At 37.5% G+C, this 17,991-nt stretch overlaps 1 protein-coding gene across 18 annotated transcripts in view; it reads left to right on the plus strand.

The window, feature by feature from the left end:
• Positions 1–4,188: 4,188 nt before the first annotated feature.
• Positions 4,189–17,991, plus strand: part of LRRC9 (leucine rich repeat containing 9) — a 157,979-nt gene continuing 144,176 nt past the window's right edge. For 6 of the 18 annotated variants that reach the window (XR_012090974.1, XR_005235390.2, XR_012090975.1 and 3 more), the window contains exons 1-7: positions 4,189–4,659; positions 11,848–11,942; positions 12,254–12,334; positions 12,608–12,826; positions 15,796–15,936; positions 16,496–16,559; positions 16,852–16,922. Coding sequence is in view for 15 of the 18 variants with exons in the window: in XM_073011048.1 (XP_072867149.1) it covers positions 12,287–12,334; positions 12,608–12,826; positions 15,796–15,936; positions 16,496–16,559; positions 16,852–16,922 (543 nt within the window). In the remaining 3 variants the exon portion in view is untranslated. Of the gene's footprint in view, positions 7,578–11,847; positions 11,943–12,253; positions 12,335–12,607; positions 12,827–15,795; positions 15,937–16,495; positions 16,560–16,851; positions 16,923–17,991 lie in introns of all 18 variants that reach the window. The other 12 variants (XM_073011041.1, XM_037984073.2, XM_073011045.1 and 9 more) reach the window with 6 other exon arrangements.

The following is a 17,991-nucleotide window of genomic DNA, read 5'->3' on the forward strand; positions in this document are numbered from 1 at the left end:
AGAGATAGGATGTCACTATGTTGCCCAGGCTTAAAATGATCATTATTAATTGTATAATGCTCCTAGTCCCTTCCCAAGATGCCAATATATTGTTAAACTGTTTGACTCCCTCACAGGATAGTGCATTTATTACTTAAACCAAACTTCATCTATCCCAACTGTTGCCTGTCTTAAAAAAGTATTCTTCCTCCATAAGTTACACTTTATTTCTAATTATGGCCTTCATTTTTTTTTTTTATTTGAAGAAGCACTTGTTCAAACTTTTCCATATTTGTAATGACCTGTTTGCTGCTCATCATCCACAGGTCAACTGTCAGACAGAATATACTAACCTGGATGCATATTTCTTTTGCTACATTTCCTAAGACAACTGACTAATCCATCTATCTCATCATATCGATTCACTAATTCCTTCCCCTAAAACAAAGCACTGCACAGAAAACAGAAAATATAGCCTCCACATATATTGCTCCCGTGAATCAAAAGGCAAACTCTTTGCTTTGATCTGTACAGGGAAGATCTCTGGGACAGCTTCCAATGTGTCAGGGAGCAGAGCAAAGCATTCAGTGACTGACAATGGACACTAAGGAAACACAATACAAGTTAGATGCAGAACTCCTCCAACAGGTGACTTTGGCTCAAGGGCTCCCCACCAACCTGGCAGAACATTTCTTTGAACTGCACCATAGTCTGAGGTTCTCTCTATCCAATCCTTCCTTCCTTCCCTCCTTTCTCAGGTATCAGATTTGCACTGTGGTCTAGAAGACTCTTCCTACCTTCTGCTCCTTTGCCCACTATATCTTTTGCAAATCTAATCTTGTCTACTTCTCAGGAGACCCTAACTAATGATTTGACAACCTTTCAACATACACACCATTCTTGCACGCCAAAAAAACAAAGCAAAAACAAAAACAAAACACCCTGAAGATTACTTTCTAGAGCCATCTAAAGGTAATCAGTCCTGTGGCATTCTGCTTCCACTTATTCCCTCCATTTAGCTCTACCCTTCACCTCCAGCAAAAGAGACACGGAGCTAGAGTACACAGTGGAAAATGTGCTATATTCCTACTGGCATCCCAGCTAGCTCTCATAGCTGACAATAGGAATCTATGAACTAGAAGAATATATAAAAACATGGATTGATCTTAAAATAGCATGGAATAAAAAAGGATCAGAAAAAAATTTATAGCGTGATACCACTTATGAAAATTAAAAATAGACACACAAATAACACTGCCTGTTTTTCAAAGATAAATACATAACTAAAAGTATGTAAGAAACATTAAATATGGTTGGGATAAGGGTGGGGGCTGGATAAAAAAAACTGGAGAAAAAATAAGAGAACGCTCTTGTATAGACCGGTGATGAAGATGTGCTTCAACCTGAGAAATATAATCAACGTTATAAGCCTAAGGTCTAAGGGAGAGAAAGTAAAAGAGGAAGAGAGGAAAGACTTCTCCGACACAAAGAACCGGTGAGCTCCCCAAGGAATTAAGACTACCACCCTTGCTTAAATTTATTATCCTCAATTTGTTGCCTTACAGCTAAATACAAATGTATCTGAAACAGCCAAAATGCCTTCTTAAAATTCCATTCTGGCTGCCTTTTAAGAAAAGCTTGTGCGTTAATTACATATCAGCAAATCAGGGACAAAGGCTATTTAGCATTTTTAGATAGACCCAATAGAAATAGCATTCTGTTGGTCTAATTAAAACTTTACTTCAGAGCAACCCCTAACTTTTAATTGCATCTTAATACATATTCGCTGCTAGGCATCAATAACAACAGGGGCTCTGTTGATGACTTTATAAGCACCACATAATTATTTCTTCCAGTGCCAAAGTAAACCCTAAGTAGTGCTGCATTTGTGATTTTTATGATATATCAAATTTAAATGTGAAACAGTAAAACTTTACAGATAAAATCATTAGCTGGAAAGGACTCATTTACATAAGGATCAAATGTCTACACAAATATAAAAATTGAATTAGCATTTAAAACCTCCAGACTTGGTTCTCTGGAAGTAAAGGCACTATTAAAAGGGAGAATTGAAGTTAGATTTCTCCATAGTTCTCTACCAATAAGGATAGGGCTGTTTTGAAAAACAAATTTAACAATCTATTTAAAAGGTTATAATTAACAAATAACTATGTAATTCAAGATTTTCTTATTTGGGTCTGCAAAGTCACCTCTTTCGTTAAGTGATTCTTTATTTCAGGATATGATATAGTAACTTTGCTATAACTAGTGGTATAATATCTCTTTCCAATTGTTTTTAGCTTTAATACGCCTTTACCATAAATAAACAAATTTAAATTAATATGGCTTGGCTTTTGTCTAGGAGTATGATCAGAGGTGAATGAAATGAAGTCTCATTTCAATCAGATGATGACTTAATTTGCTTGACTCTTTAGTAGTTTCAATTTCCATCATTTTTTGTTCAGACATAAAACCTTATAATAAAACTACTTTAAAGTGACAAAAGGAGATTAACAAAAATGATCACTCTTTTTGCATTGCTTCTATGGCTTTTAACTGTAAGCATCTTTTGCATCAAATAACATTTTGAATATGTGAACAGCAGACGATTCTTTTAAGACTTACCCTGTGGACAAAGGCTTTCTTTTGGCAAGTCACCAATGGTTATTAAGTCTACAGTTACACAAGAACTCAGACTTAATTGCTGACCGGCCAAATCCTTGAACTTTACCTAGAATAATAATAATCTTAAAATTACTTGTTTATGTCATGTAAAGAAAACTGTTAGCTCTCTCCTAGTCTTTTACTGCTCAGGAAAATCCCACTAGATTTCTAAAAATATTCTTTGATAATGTCTATACTTTCATCCAAGAGCTGGACCCCTCGAAATAAGAAATAGTGTAGATAATACACTCAACTGGTTTCTGATCAAATTTCTATGTCTAAAATTGTAGAAATCTCAACTATTATGTTCTAACTCGTCTTTATGAAGAAAATTCTCCCAAAGCAGGTCACCTTCTTCAACTACATTTCAGAGAAGAAAATAGTAAAAGTAAAAACTATGAATCTGACTTTTCTGGCATTAGTTTGAAACTCCTAAGCCACAAATAATTTTAATTAGCTTATTTCTAATTATCTATTAATGACAGAAACAATGTTCTGTGAAATAAGAATGTAGAGGGAAAACCAGTTAATTTTTCTATGTTTATGTATCTTTACGAACGGTCTATGTTACAGATAAAGTTAACTGAATAAGGGTAAATATGCTGAAATTGTTGACAATTGTTAAATGAGAATATTTCTAAAATCTGAACTTTTTCTTGGGAAAGCAGTTCAGAATTACAGTCTATTTAATGAGGTGGCCATCTGGTGACAGAAAAGAGCACTACAGACAATATTTTGCATTAACTGAACATCACAACTATTCTACACAAACCGACTGAACCACATAAAAGAGAGCAACACTGTCCAAAAGAAACATAATTCAAGTCATACATGCAATTTAAAATTTTTCTAACACCCTCATTTTCAAAATAGAAACAATAATTTTAACAATATTTTTTATTTAACCCAAGGTATCAAAAATATTTCAACATATAATCAATATGAAGATTAATAACGAAAGAGTTTATTTTTTTCATATTAAGCCTTCAAATTACAATGCGTACCTTACAGTACATGTCAATTTGGACTAGCCACATTTCAAGCGATCGTGGGCCCCGCCAGTCTGTGGTTAGCGGCTTATCCTACTGGACAGCGCAGATCTAGAGAACGACACGAGACCTGCGGTTGCTTTGGTTTGCCTTTTACTAAGTTCATTTCTCAGCCTCTCTGCCCACTCTGAAAAGTCTCCCCTTTCCCCTCTTTTAATTCTACTTTATTTTGTAAATAGCTGTTGTCTCCTGAACATTTTGGAATGCTTAAAAGGCACTCAAAAGCCTGTCCGAGAAAGACTAGAAGACCCTTGTAAGGCCCCTCTCCTCTCCGGACCGCACTGGGCGTTCGTTTGCCGGCGCCGTCCTTCTACGCGGCTCGCCGGGCGCACAGCGACTTCCGGCTGCGGTCAGCCACCTTTGACCGCGGGAAGGATGCCGCGCTGGTGGTCGGGGCTCGTCTCGGCTGTCACGCCACCTTGTGACATCACAGCGCCACGCCCTCAGGGCTCAAGGTCAGAGAGGCTCCGGGTTTCCAGGACCCGAGAGCCAAAGATATTCAGTGAGAGAGAGCGAGACTGGAAGAGGCAAGGAATAGGTCTGCGCCACCTTGCCCATAACGCGTTGCTTTCAGTCACGTTCCGCGAACTGGCGAAAGCACGCGAAAAGATAAGCGCAGTTACACAGAAGCCTGCGAGGGAGTGGCTCCCGCTGTTTCCCCATGGAGCCCCAGCGGGGAGTCTTCCGGTTGGACCCCTGCTTCTGCTGATTGGTTGTAGGCCGCCCCCACGTGATGCAGACCCGGGTCGGCCTCCGCTTTCCCCGCCCCTTTTTTCCCCCTCCCCACCCGGAGGTCGCGGGAGGTGGAGAGCCGGTTACCGAGGCAACCGCCACAGGCAGTCTGTACACACCAGGCCTGGGGCGGGAGAGGGTTTCCTGCCTGCTGCTGCAAGACAGGGATTGGGAAGTCAGAGTGGACTCTGACTTGAATCGGATTGCCCTGGAATCCATCCTCTCTCTTGATAAGGTCAGAATCCGTCACCTGGTGGCCTTTGGGCGTACATCACCTGTAAGCAGGGCCCCGGGAGTCTTTGATCCCCTCTTTTTCCTTCCAAGCCATACCAAGAGGAAGACGCCAGTGAAGCAAAGTTGAGGTCAAGGGAACTCCGTAATGGTGCAATGGTGATGATAATGGTGAAAGACAGTGAGGTGGCGTTGTTGAGGCAGTCAGGGTACCAGAACAAAGTTCGAGAGAAGGAAAGGGAGGGTGGCCTACAGCCAGCTATGCAGCCTTTACTGCACCAGTTAAGGTTCCGGGCTGGGAGAACCAAATGCTCCCTGACCAAACCTGACACTGCTCGTCCAAAGAGTGTAGGGGGTTTATTTGGACCATCAGTGATAACTGATGGATTCTGATCCTTTTATACCCAAACGAGGAAATAATTTGACCCATACAGGACTTCTACTGGGCAGAAAAAAAAAAAAAGAGTTTTCTCAGAATAACACCCTAACCAACGCTCATGGCAGACAGAAACATGGTCCTTTATCATTGTACTCTGGTCATGGAGAACAATTATGTCTTTAAATTATACCATATGCCTGTGGCATGACAATTAACCCATTAAACAATTTTTTTTTAACACCTAGCATATGCCAGGCAGTGAAGTTGTGATAGGTTCATAGTTTCTGCCCTCAATGAACATGTAACCTAGTAGGGAAGAAAGGCCCGTAAACACTGCTTTACAGTGTGACAAGTGCTATACATGGAGTATGTGCAACCAGAATCACAAGAAAGGGAATGCTTATAATACTACCAGAGAGAATGAAAGTCTTCAGAGAGAAGAGTGTTGATTTAAATCTTTAGGGAAGTAGGGAGTATGCCATACAGCCAAGGAAAAAGGACATTTTAGGGAGAGGAAACAGCCCATGCCAAAGTACGGAAACATCCCATTCAGTTCCAGAGAACGATAGTTGTGGCCTGAACCTAGGGTCCTCTGTGGAGGTTGTGGTTGATGAGCATGTGAGGTAGGCAGGAGTCAGAGCATGGAAACCGTGAATAGCTTCCAAAGGGGTAAAGTATGAGCAGATTTACCTTTCAGGAGGCTGTCACAGTAGTGCAGAGGATGGACTTGAGGGAAGACAGACTATAGGGAGGACATCCAGTTAAGGTGAGGTGATGAGGGCCTGAACCAAGGCAGAAGCAATTGGAATGAGGAGAAGGAAAAAATTGTGGTCAGACTTTTAAGAGGTATGTGCAGAAGGATTTAATGAGTGAATGAACCTAGCGGGATAGAGTCAAAGATTGGTTGAGGATAATAGCTCAACCAATAGAAGAATGGTGGTGGTGTTTTTCAAGAGAAGGCATACATTAGGAGAAGGAGGCTGGTTGGAAAATATAATGAGTTCAGTTTCGAACACAGTGACACACTGAATTTGAGATGCCTTTGGCACATTCAGATGGAGCTTTTTCATGTGGGCAGTTGGATTTTTTTTCTTTTTTTTTGCACAGAAAAGAAGGATTTTTCACCATGAAGAAAATAATTGGTTTGAAAAGCACAAAGTAAGCTGGGTGCAGTGGCTCACACCTGTGATCCCAGCACTTTGGGAAGCCGAGGCAGGTGGATCACAAGGTCAGGAGTTCGAGATTAGCTTGGCCAATATGGTGAAACCCCGTCTCTACTAAAAATATAAAAATTAGCCAGGCGTGGTGGCACGCGCCTGTAGTCCCAGCTACTTGGGAGGCTGAGGCAGAAGAATCACTTGAACTCGGGAGGCAGAGGTTGGATTGAGCCAAGATTGTGCCACTGCACTCCAGCCTGGGCGACAGAGTAAGACTCTGCCTCAAAAAAAAAAAAAAAAAAAAAAAAAAAAAAGGCACCAAGTGGCTTTGAAATAACAAGTAGAGAGAAGCCAAGGAGAAAAGTTGAACCAAAGAAGAAAACTTAAAGGAGAGAGTCATCAGCATTGTCAGATGCCATGTCAGGGTCAAGTTGAGAACTGAAACATGTCCACTGTCTTTGGCAATTAGAAGGTTATTGTTGACCTTGGTAAAAATATGCTGTAGTGTCTTGAGGTGTCCTCAGTCCAGACGGCAGTGAATACAGGACTGAATGCAGGTAGTGACGTGTTGCTAATGATTATCTAAAAGGTTTACCATAAAGGTATCTAAAAACAGCTATTTATAGAAGAACATAGGAGAGACTTTTTAATATAGGAAAGACCTAATATTTATATACAGAAATAAAAGAGATCCTTGAGAAGGAAATTTGGGGATAAATGAAAGAGGAAAATTTGACAGCAGTATTCTGAAAGAGACAGATAAGGACAGGATCAATACATAGGAAAAGGGATTTGTTTTGGACAAAAGGAAGAACACCTACTAAGACAGGAGTCAGAATGGAAAGAAAAATACATGTTTGAGGGGAAGGAAATAAGAAACACACATTTGATAGCACCACTGTTCTCTATGAAAATGGGGTCAAGATCATCTATTGAGACAGAGAGAAAGACCTTGAAAAGAGTGGTGAAAGTTTAGAATAGTCAGTAGTGTCATGAATCTTGAGTCTCTAGTCCCACTCTCCTAGGAGAGGAAAATATAAAATACTTGTTGCTGAAGATCTAACGGAAGTTAGAGGTCATACATTTGTAGTGACTTCAACTCCATGCTGGTTAGGTGAAATTTTCCAGCAGCAATCCCAAGTGGAAAGATTAATCCAAGATATGCAGTTTGAGGTGTAAAAGCTATAGAAGTTCCTGGTGGCTTCTGGTTTTGTGGGGGAACTAGAGAAGACCTTTAGCCTCTTAAATGGGCCGGCCCTGAAAGAGCTTCAAAGAGCAGGAGAGTGGTTACAAGCTGGCCAACAGGACATTCACCTCTTGATGAATTCAGTAACTTCATCTGGAACCCTTGAGTCCATTTGTGACTGGAGAAAGCATACAAGACTTGTAAGTACCAGGAAGGTCTAGCATCTTTGCAATTCAGAAATAGTTATGCAACTTATAGAATTTGGGGTTTTTATAATTAAATTGTATTTTTCTAATTAGCTGTTGAATTAGAATAAGATTTTCTGCTAAATAAGGGCATTGATGAAGAGAAAATAAGTTGAAGTGAGAGGTAAGATTTGTATCCCAAATGGGCGTATGTTTCTTCCAAGAAAAAGTAGTCTCCTTAAATAAATGGAGAGCTATACCTTGTTCTTGAGGATTACTCAAAACTGTAATATGGAAGTTCTCCCTACATTAATCTTTACAATGCAACCTCAATCAAAATCCCAACTGAATTTTTTAAGACTAAATACAAAATAATCATAAATTTTATTTGGAAAAAAATATGGAAGAATATCCAGGAAACTGCCAAAAAAGAACATGAGGTGGGAATTTTCAATATAAATCACAGTAATTAAAACAGATATGGCAGGGTGTGGTGGCTCACACCTCCCAGCACTTTAGGAAGCCGAGGTGGGTGGATCACGAGGTCAGAAAATGGAGACCATCCTGTCTAACACTGTGAAACCCCGTCTCTACTATAAATACAAAAAAAAATTAGCTGGGCGTGGTGGCAGGCACCTGTAGTCCCAGCTACTCGGGAGGCTGAGGCAGGAGAATGGCGTGAACCTGGAGGTGAAGCTAAGAGTGAACCATGATCGCGCCACTGCACTCCAGTCTGGGCGACAGAGCAAGACTCCGTCTTAAAAAACAAACAAACAAACAAACAAAAACAGATACTGGTGCAGGAATAGACAGAGCTAAGGAAAAACACAGATTAGAAAGTCCAATACAATTAGGTCCCAGCGTATGTGATCATTTCGAATATAACAAAGAGAATGATTTAATTCCTTCTACAATAGATATCCTGGACAAAGGCAAGATAACTTAGAACACCATTTGGTGAATTTAGAGCGTTGAAGGGAAGCCTTTGTCCTTTGTATCGTGGTGGGCAGCTAGGCTATCCTTTGGTAATCACAGACTTTAATCCAGTATATAAGGGTTTCTCTTCCCATGAGTAGAGGTGCTCTAAAACACTTTTTAAACTTGGTGCACCATTCAAATAAATCTGGAGAGGTAAGACTGTGGCCTGCATCTATATGTGGGCCTTTGATGGAGCTTCCAAATTCTTTCAGGTTGCTTTCTTGACTGGCTTCTCTTGCAGCCTATGCTGTAATATCCTGAGGTTGTCCAAGAATGGAATAAAGACACAATTGCCAATAGGAAGCAGGGAAGGAATGCACAGCATTTCCTTCAATATAGACCCATCATCTGACCACTGTCCCCACTGCCACTACCACCACCCTACTCCAATCACCATCCTCTCCCACTTACATTATTACAACTGCCCATTAACTAGTCTCCCTGCTTTTGCTCCAAACCCTACAATCTATTTTAAACATAGTAGCCAGAGTGATCTTTTTAATACTTATGACAGTTCATGTTACTCTTCCATTCAAAATCTTCATATAGCTTTTCATCTTACCATAATAAAATCCAAAATCCTGGTCTACAAGATAGCACATGATTTGACCCTGAAATACCTCTTTGACCTCACATCCTACCATTATTTATTTCTCTCAATGTACTCCAGACACATAATTTTCCTTGCTATTCTGCAAATATGCCACGTATACTCTCACTGCCCCTCGCCCCAGCTTTTTTTTTTTTTTTTTTCATTTGCTGTTTCCTTCGCCTGTATGCATTTTCTCTACATTCCCGCATGGCTCACACTCACACTCCCTTATATCCTTCATTTCTTTGCCCACATTCCACATTATCATCTGATAAGGTCTTGATCTTCTCTTTTCTCCCACCCCTGTCATTCTCTGTCTGGGGTTCTGTCTTATGCCTTCAATATGAATATTAACAATGAGTGAATGAATGAACAGAGTCCAATGTATTAGGATAATTTACTGACTGTGTTTTTCTTTGTGGTGCTAGCTGGGGTCCCGTCCCTCCTTCTTGACTCAGTGTCTTAGTCCATTTTGCGCTGCTATAATAAAATACCTGAAACTGGGCAATTTAAAAACAACACAAATTTATTTCTCACAATTCTAGAGGCTAGTAAGTCCAATATCAAGGCATTAGCATCTGGTGTCTGCTTCTAAGATGATGTCTTGAAGTCTGCCTCTTCTGGAGGGAAGGAACAGTATGTACTCACATGGCCAAGTCAGAAGGGCAAAAAAGGGATGAACTTTCTCCATCAAGCCCTTTAAATGGGCAGCTAATGGGCACCTAATGCCATTTGGAAGGGTAGGAACCCTCATGACCAAATTACCTCTTAAGGGCCCACCTCTTAATACTATCATATTGGCAACACCTGAAGTTTGAAGGGGACACATTTAAACCATAGCATTCATCATGGTAGGGCAATGTCCTTAATTTACAAAGCATGAGTACAAATACAGATTGTGTGCAATTTTCTGGTACATTTCTCAAACTCCTTTGATTTGGTCCCTTATGTATAATACACAGCTACCCCTTTCCCAACCACTTCTGCTTTCAATTTGAAGATTTTTAAGAATCGTTTTGTGAAACTTCTTTCCCTTAAATTTTGGTCTGTAATATGGTTTGGCTGTGCCCCCACCCAAAATTTCATCTTGAATTGTAATAATCCCCACATTTCAAGGGCGAGACTAGGGAGAGATAATTGAATCATGGGGGCACTTTCCCCCATGAGTTCTTGTGATAGTGAATTCTCACAAGATCTCATGGTTCTACAAGGGGCTTCCCCCTTCACTCAGCTCTCATCCCGCCTCTTGCTGCCTTGTGAAGAAGGGTGGTTTGCTTCCCCTTCTGCCACAATTATAAGTTTCCTGAGGCCTCCCCAGCCATGTGAAACTGTGGGTCAATTAAACCTCTTTCCTTTATAAATTACCCGGCCTCGGGCATGTCTTTATTGGCAGTGTGAGAACAGACTCTGGTTTGTGTTGATGGGCTTTTTTTCTCAATCTGATGTTGTCTGTGTCATTTTTAAAGACCTTTCTCAATATTTCTGGCAATCATTGCTCTCTGTAGCACTGCTATATTCTTTTCTTGTTTTCATATTTCTGTAGTCATTCTAGTGGGATTTGGGGAGGGAAGATAGGTCAATACACGGACTCAAATCATCATCTGTTTTTCTTAACAATTTATGTATATGCCAACACATGTACATAATTTTGTATAAATGAATAAAAATGAGCATATAAATGCTTTTAAAATAAAAATTTAGGTAGAATTTCATTAAAGTATAACATACATACAGAAATCACACACATCTTAGGTATCTAACTTTATTTTCAAATTGAACATAACCAGCACCTAGATCAAAAAATACATCATTATGAGCACTCTAGAAGCCCCTCTTTTGCCTCCTCTTAGTTGCTCCTCCCTGAAAGGTAGCCAATATCCTAACTTCTAATACTATAGTTTGTTTATCTTACATGAATTGAGTCATACAGTATTACTCATTGCGTGTCTCTTCTTTTGTTCAGCATTTGTTTACGTGAAACTCACTCATGTTGCAAATAACAATAATTGTTTGTTTCTCATTCCACTTTTAGGTAGAAATCTCAAAGAAATCTGTAGCTATGACCTGTATGACAAAATGTTCAGAGAAGCACTATTTAACCCCCAACTGGAAACAGTCCAAATGTGTACCCATGGTAGAAATAATAAATGTCTGTACACTCAAACTAGGCAATTCTAAACATGCTTTTTAAAAAGTATCATTTTTTCTTTTCCATTTTTGCCTGGATCTATCCCCATCCAGCTTTACATTTATATTCTAGCCACAACAACTTTCACCTGCATCTAAGGAAACTCATATTAACAACTTAGTATATATCTTTCCATATTTTCTCCTGACAATAATTATACACATACATGCATTTACATATATACACACATGCCTATGGGGGAGTTGCTGTTGTAAAGAAAGGGGTTATGCTGTATACCATTATATACATCTCTCCTTGTCAGGTCATTATATTAAAAGCAGGATTCTTATATTTTTTAGATAGTATATATCTGGAATAATATTCAGAAAATATTACAAATTATGAAAGTTGGATTAAGTTTTATTGAAGCTACTTGAGTATTAATTGGTTCATATTCTCTAGAATGAAGGAGAAGTTGGAGTATTTATGTAAATAAGCATTTATTACTATGCCAAATATGTTGCTAAGCCCTATGGATTCTTCTCTTTGCAGTCTAAGTATATTTAGAGAACTGTGTTCACTTTTAGACACACAGTGTAATACAAAGGACAACCAGAGCCTGTTCAAATGAGAGAAACATGAGTATATAGTGAGAGAACTAACAACTTCAACTGTGAGTAAGGTAAGAGTGTGGATGAGAGATGACCATTTTCTTCAAGTATTGAAGGCTCATCGTGTGGAAAAAAATTTATACCAAGGAGGGATACTGACAACAAAAGGGAAGGAATTATGGAAAGAGAGATTTAAAATTAAAATAAAAAATAACATCCTAACAGAAAACCCCCTCAGAGTTTATACAGATACTTGGTAATGTACTATGTGAAGATTTCAAACTACAGTTGGGTGGTTCAACCTTAGTAGCTTTAAGGTCTATTTCAACTTTGAATGACAATGACTTTAATATTTATTTCATTTTTTCATTTTCCTTAACAGTTATAATGTTATGATCACTATTTTTAACGGAAGATGATTGAAAGTGAAAATCTAAACCAAGAAGAAATAATTAAAGAACTGGTGAGTCAAAGTCAAATTTCTTTTTATAACATTTGCAGTAATAGAAAATGGAAAGTTTTTATGCTCCTTTCTAGAGCTGGAAGGGTTACTTAGTGATTTCCTCTACCTAGTGACTTTTGGAAGCAGAGAATAATCATATATGTGATATAACTTTCTCTCGTGAGATTACAAAAATGGCATCAGTGCAGTTGACAATTTATAATTTCTAATGGTAAAAGTAATCTTTTGATTATTTAAAACAGGTAATGACCAAATTTCTTTCCTTTAAAACAGTGTTTGTGCAATGGCTTATCTTATGAGATGGTTGGACAAGAAGGATCAGATACATCAAAGTTGGAGATGTTTTTCTTAGGGTATCCTCGTATAGTCGGATTATCATTATTTCCTAATTTAACTAGTCTTACCATTGTTGCTCAAGATATAAAAGAAATTTCAGGGTTAGAGCCTTGTTTACAACTTAAAGAACTTTGGATTGCTGAGTGCTGCATAGAGGTAAGTGTAAACATAAAACCTTACACAGAGTATTTTATTCTGAATTCTTTGGCTTTAGAAAAATAATTCATTGAAATATATGCATAAGGCATGGGTTAAGACAGATAAATGAGCAAAGGATAGAAATTGATTTGTACAAATGAAAAAATAAAAATGAGGAATTAAAACATAAACATATTCTCCTTTTTAGTAATCAAAGCAAATCAAATCAAAACAGCAAGTTGCTGGTACAAAACAGACACATAGACCAATGGAACAGAATAAAGAACCCAGAAATAAGACCACACACCTACAACTATCTGATCTTTGACAAAGATGACAAAAACAAGCAATGGGAAAAGGATCATCTATTCAATATATGGTGCTGGGATAACTGGATAGCCATATACAGAAGATTGAAACTGTACTTCTTCCTTATACCATATACAAAATTAAACTCAAGATGCATTAAGGACTTAAATGTAAAACCCAATATAAAAATGCTGGAACACCACCTAGGCAATATCATTCTGGACATAAGAACAGGCAAAGATTTCATGACGACACCAAAAGCAGTTGCAACAAAAGCAAAAATGGACAAATGGGATCTAATTAAACTAAAGAGCTTCTGCAGAGCAAAAGAAACTTTCAACAGAGTTAACAGACAATCTACAGAATGGGAGAAAATTTTTGCAAACTGTGCATCTGACAAAGGTCTAATACCCAGCCTCTACAAGGAACCTAAACAAATTTACAAGAAAAAAACAAACAACCCCATTAAAAAGTGGGCAAAGGACATGAACAGATGCTTTGCAAAAGAAGACATACATGTGGCTAACAAGCATAAGAAAAAAAGTTTAAAATAAATGATCATTAGAGAAATGCAAATCAAAATCACGGTGAGATACTATCTCACACTAAGAATGGCTATTACTAAAAAGTCAAAAAAATAACAGATGCTGGCAAGGTTGTGGAGAAAAAGGAATGCTTATACACTATTAGAAGTGTAAATTAGTTCAACCATTGTGGAAAACAGTGTGATGATTCTTCAAAGACCTAAAAACAGAAATACCATTCAACCCAGCAATTCCATTACTGGGTATATAACCAAAGTAATATAAACAATTCTGTCATAAACACAAATGCATGTGTATGTTCATTACAGCAGTATTCACTGGCAAAGACATGGAATCAACCTAAATGCCCGTCAGTAGTAGACTGGATAAAGAAACTGTGCTATGTATACACCATGGAATACCATGCAGCCATAAAAAAGAATAAGATAATGTCTTTTGCAGGAACATGGATGGAGCTGGAGGCCATTGTCCTTAGCAAACTAACACAGGAACAGAAAACCAAATACCACCTGTTCTCACTTAGAAGTGGGAGCTAAATGATGATAACGTATGGACACATAAAGGGGAACAACAGACTCTGGGGCCTACTGAAGGTGGAGGGTGGGAGAAGGATCAGGAAAAATAACTAACGGGTACTATGCTTAATACCTGGGTGACAAAGTAATCTGTACAACAAACCCCCATGACAGAAATTTACCTAAATAACAAACCTGCATGTGCACCCCTGAACTTAAAATAAAAGTTCAATAAATAAATAAATTGATTTGTGCAAAGGAAAAGCAGAAATAAGGAATTAAAACATAAACATATTCTACTTTTTAGTAATCAAATCAAATCATAGCCAGTATTACTTAGTAATAAAATTGGTCCACTTAGACACTGTTGGTTATGTTGAAATTATAACATCTATTTTGAAAAGAAATATTGCAAAACATCAAGAGCCATCACAGAAACGTACGGGGCATACGTTTTGACTTAGAAGTCCCTACTCTAAGATTTTATCCTAGAAAAGTAACTCAACAGCAGAAAACAACCATATGCATGAAGCTACTTGTTGCAGCATTATTTATAACTAAAAACTTGAAACATAAATATGCTATACATCAGGTAATTTTTCAGACAATTATAAACTTAATGAAATATTCCATGATTATTAAATATAATTTGAAGGATTATGAAAACATTTTAGTCTTAATTTAAAAAGAGTCCCACAAAATTGTATGTGCATTAGGATTATAATGTGCTTACATCCATTACTGGTATATACCCAAAGGATTATAAATCATGCTGTTATAAAGACACATGCACACGTATGTTTATTGTGGCACTATTCACAATAGCAAAGATTTGGAATCAACCCAAATGTCTATCAGTGACAGACTGGATTAAGAAAATGTGGCACATATACACCATGGAGTACTATGCAGCCATAAAAAAGGATGAGTTTGTGTCCTTTGTAGGGACATGGATGCGGCTGGAGACCATCATTCTTAGCAAACTATCACAAGAACAGAAAACCAAACACCGCATGTTCTCACTCATAGGTGGGAACTGAACAATGAGATCACTTGGACTCAGGAAGGGGAACATCACACACCGGGGCCTATCATGGGGAGGGGGGAGGGAGGAGGGATTGCATTGGGAGTTATACCTGATGTAAATGACGAGTTGGTGGGTGCTGATGAGTTGATGGGTGCAGCACACCAACATAGCACAAGTATACATATGTAACAAACCTGCACATTATGCACATGTACCCTAGAACTTAAAGTATAATAATAATAATAAATAAATTTAAAAAAATCATAACCATATAATCATAATCATTTATATATGATTATAATCATAACCATATAGAAATATATGATTATATATAATAATTATAATCATAACCATATATAAATAGATATAGAGTTGATTAAAATTTAAAGAGAACATGCAAAATTGAAAATAGTTGTATTTAAGTGGAAAACATGGAATATATTTTTTTCTTTTAAAACAGTTCATTTTGCTGGATGTTGATTTTGTAATAAAATATGATATTTAAAAGAAAATATACTTAGAAACCTACTTTATTGGAAGGATTAATAGCAAAACCTAAACTAACACTATTCAGTCTCCTTTTCTTTACAGAAAATTGAAGGTCTTCAGAAATGTAGAAATTTGGAAAAACTATATTTATATTTTAATAAAATTTCCAAAATAGAAAATTTAGAGAAATTAATCAAATTGAAGGTTCTTTGGCTGAACCACAATACAATTAAAAATATTGAGGTAAGATAATAATTTCAATTATCTATATGTAAAACCAATTACTACAGTAGAGTTTAAACCGCAATGTTCAAGATCATATTGTGGTTAAAGGCCAAACTATTCATGACTAGTACAATTATTGTTGTCAAAAAGAACTAACATGTATATAGCATTTTATAAGGTACAGAGGATATTGTATACATTACTTTCTTTACTCTTTACAAGCCTAAAAGGTAAGGCATTGTTATTCTGTCTTTGAAGGTTAAAAAAAAAAAGAGGTTTAGAGAAGTTACATAACTTGCCTAAGATTATAAATATACTCTGTGTGATATATTCTTTTCCTCCTACTCCTCCTTTTTTTCCTCTCTACTCCGCTTCCTGTTCCCTCCTCCAATAATTCTAAGTTCCAGTATAGAGAACAAAGGTGGCTTCTTGGAGGCACTCATTTCCTTCTGTGCTTGTGATGCACAAAGTACCCTGTGCTCGGAGCACCTGGAGAACTAACCAGATTAATCAGAGATGATTTGAAAATGTTAATTTTAATTATTTGTTCTAAATTATATGTTGTCTAAATTTTTAGGGTTTGCAAACTTTGAAGAATTTAAAAGATCTCAACCTTGCTGGAAATCTAATAAATAGCATTGGTATGTACTATTTCATTTGGAATCTGAGATAATGCTATAATCATTTTTTATCAATATAAAAAGTATATGCTTAGATTTTTTTTTGTTTTAGGCTTTTTTCTGTGATATATTTGCAAAGCATATTGAAACCTGTGAAAATATTACTCATTAATCAGTGATTACTAATTATACAATGGTATCATCAGTCTGTTTATATGCAAGAAATGATGGCTACATACAACTCAATAGTATGACAGAATATAAACAGAAGGTAAAATAATAAATTTAATTCTTTTCATCTTATTTTTTAAAGGCCGATGTCTTGACTCCAATGAACAACTGGAAAGATTAAACCTTTCTGGTAACCTAGTATGTTCTTTCAAGGTATGTTTAAGTGGAATAATTTTTACTTATCATCCTGAATCATGAACCATTGTGTTGCAGAAACTGTACTAAAAAGTCCCCCATTAAGGAATAAGTTCATTATTTTGGGCTGATGCTCCAGGAAATTTGAAAGTCATCTGACCACATTGGCCTTAATGATCTGACACTATTGAAACCCAACAAATAACTATTTACCTGGCTCTTAGGATACCATTTTCTCTTAGTTTTCTTCCAGTCTTTCTGGCTACATCTCTTCAGTTTCTGTTCTTTCATCCTCTCCTAGCATGTAAGATATGGACTTCCCTTGGTCAGTACTGACATCTTTTCTCATTTCTGTCTGCATTTATTCTCTAAATAGTCTCATCATGCCTTAAGACTTTAAATACCCTTTGTCTACTGATTACTCTAAACTAGTACCTTTACTTTCCTTGACAGCTCTCCAGAACTGTACACATATCTTAATGCAAACTAATTTTTCCTCTACCAGACCTTCTCCTGCAGTCTTCCTCACCTCTCTAAATGGAGTTTCCATTCTTCCAGTAACTTAAGCCAAAATCCTTATAGTCATTTTTGACTCTTCTTATTCCTTCATACCCTCATCCTATCCATCAGCAAGTACAATCGGGTGCACCTTCAGAATATGTCCAGAGTCTGATCACTTCTTACCACCTGCATCACTACCAGGCTGATTCAAGACACTATGATCTCTAACCTGCATTAATGGAAAAGCTTCCTAACAATTTTCCTGTTTGTCCTTTCCCTACTATAGATCTGTTCTCCACACAGAAGCCTGATGGAACCTTTAAAAATCTGTCAGATAAAAATCACCCTTCTGCTTAAAACCTTCCCTTGGCTTCTCATCTCTTTCAGAGTAGAAGACATTTCTTACAATGGGCCATAAGACTACCTAATCTAGCCACCCCACCACCCTCAACCTGTCGCTTTGACTACAGCGTCTACCACTCTCTCCTTCGTTTGTCCAGTTTCAGCCACACTAGTCTGAATATACCTAGCACACAGTAATCTTAGGGCCTTTGCACTTGCTGGAATTTTCTTTCCTCATATACCT

This window comes from Chlorocebus sabaeus, chromosome 24, assembly GCF_047675955.1.
Source record: "Chlorocebus sabaeus isolate Y175 chromosome 24, mChlSab1.0.hap1, whole genome shotgun sequence".
Taxonomy (NCBI): domain Eukaryota; kingdom Metazoa; phylum Chordata; class Mammalia; order Primates; family Cercopithecidae; genus Chlorocebus; species Chlorocebus sabaeus.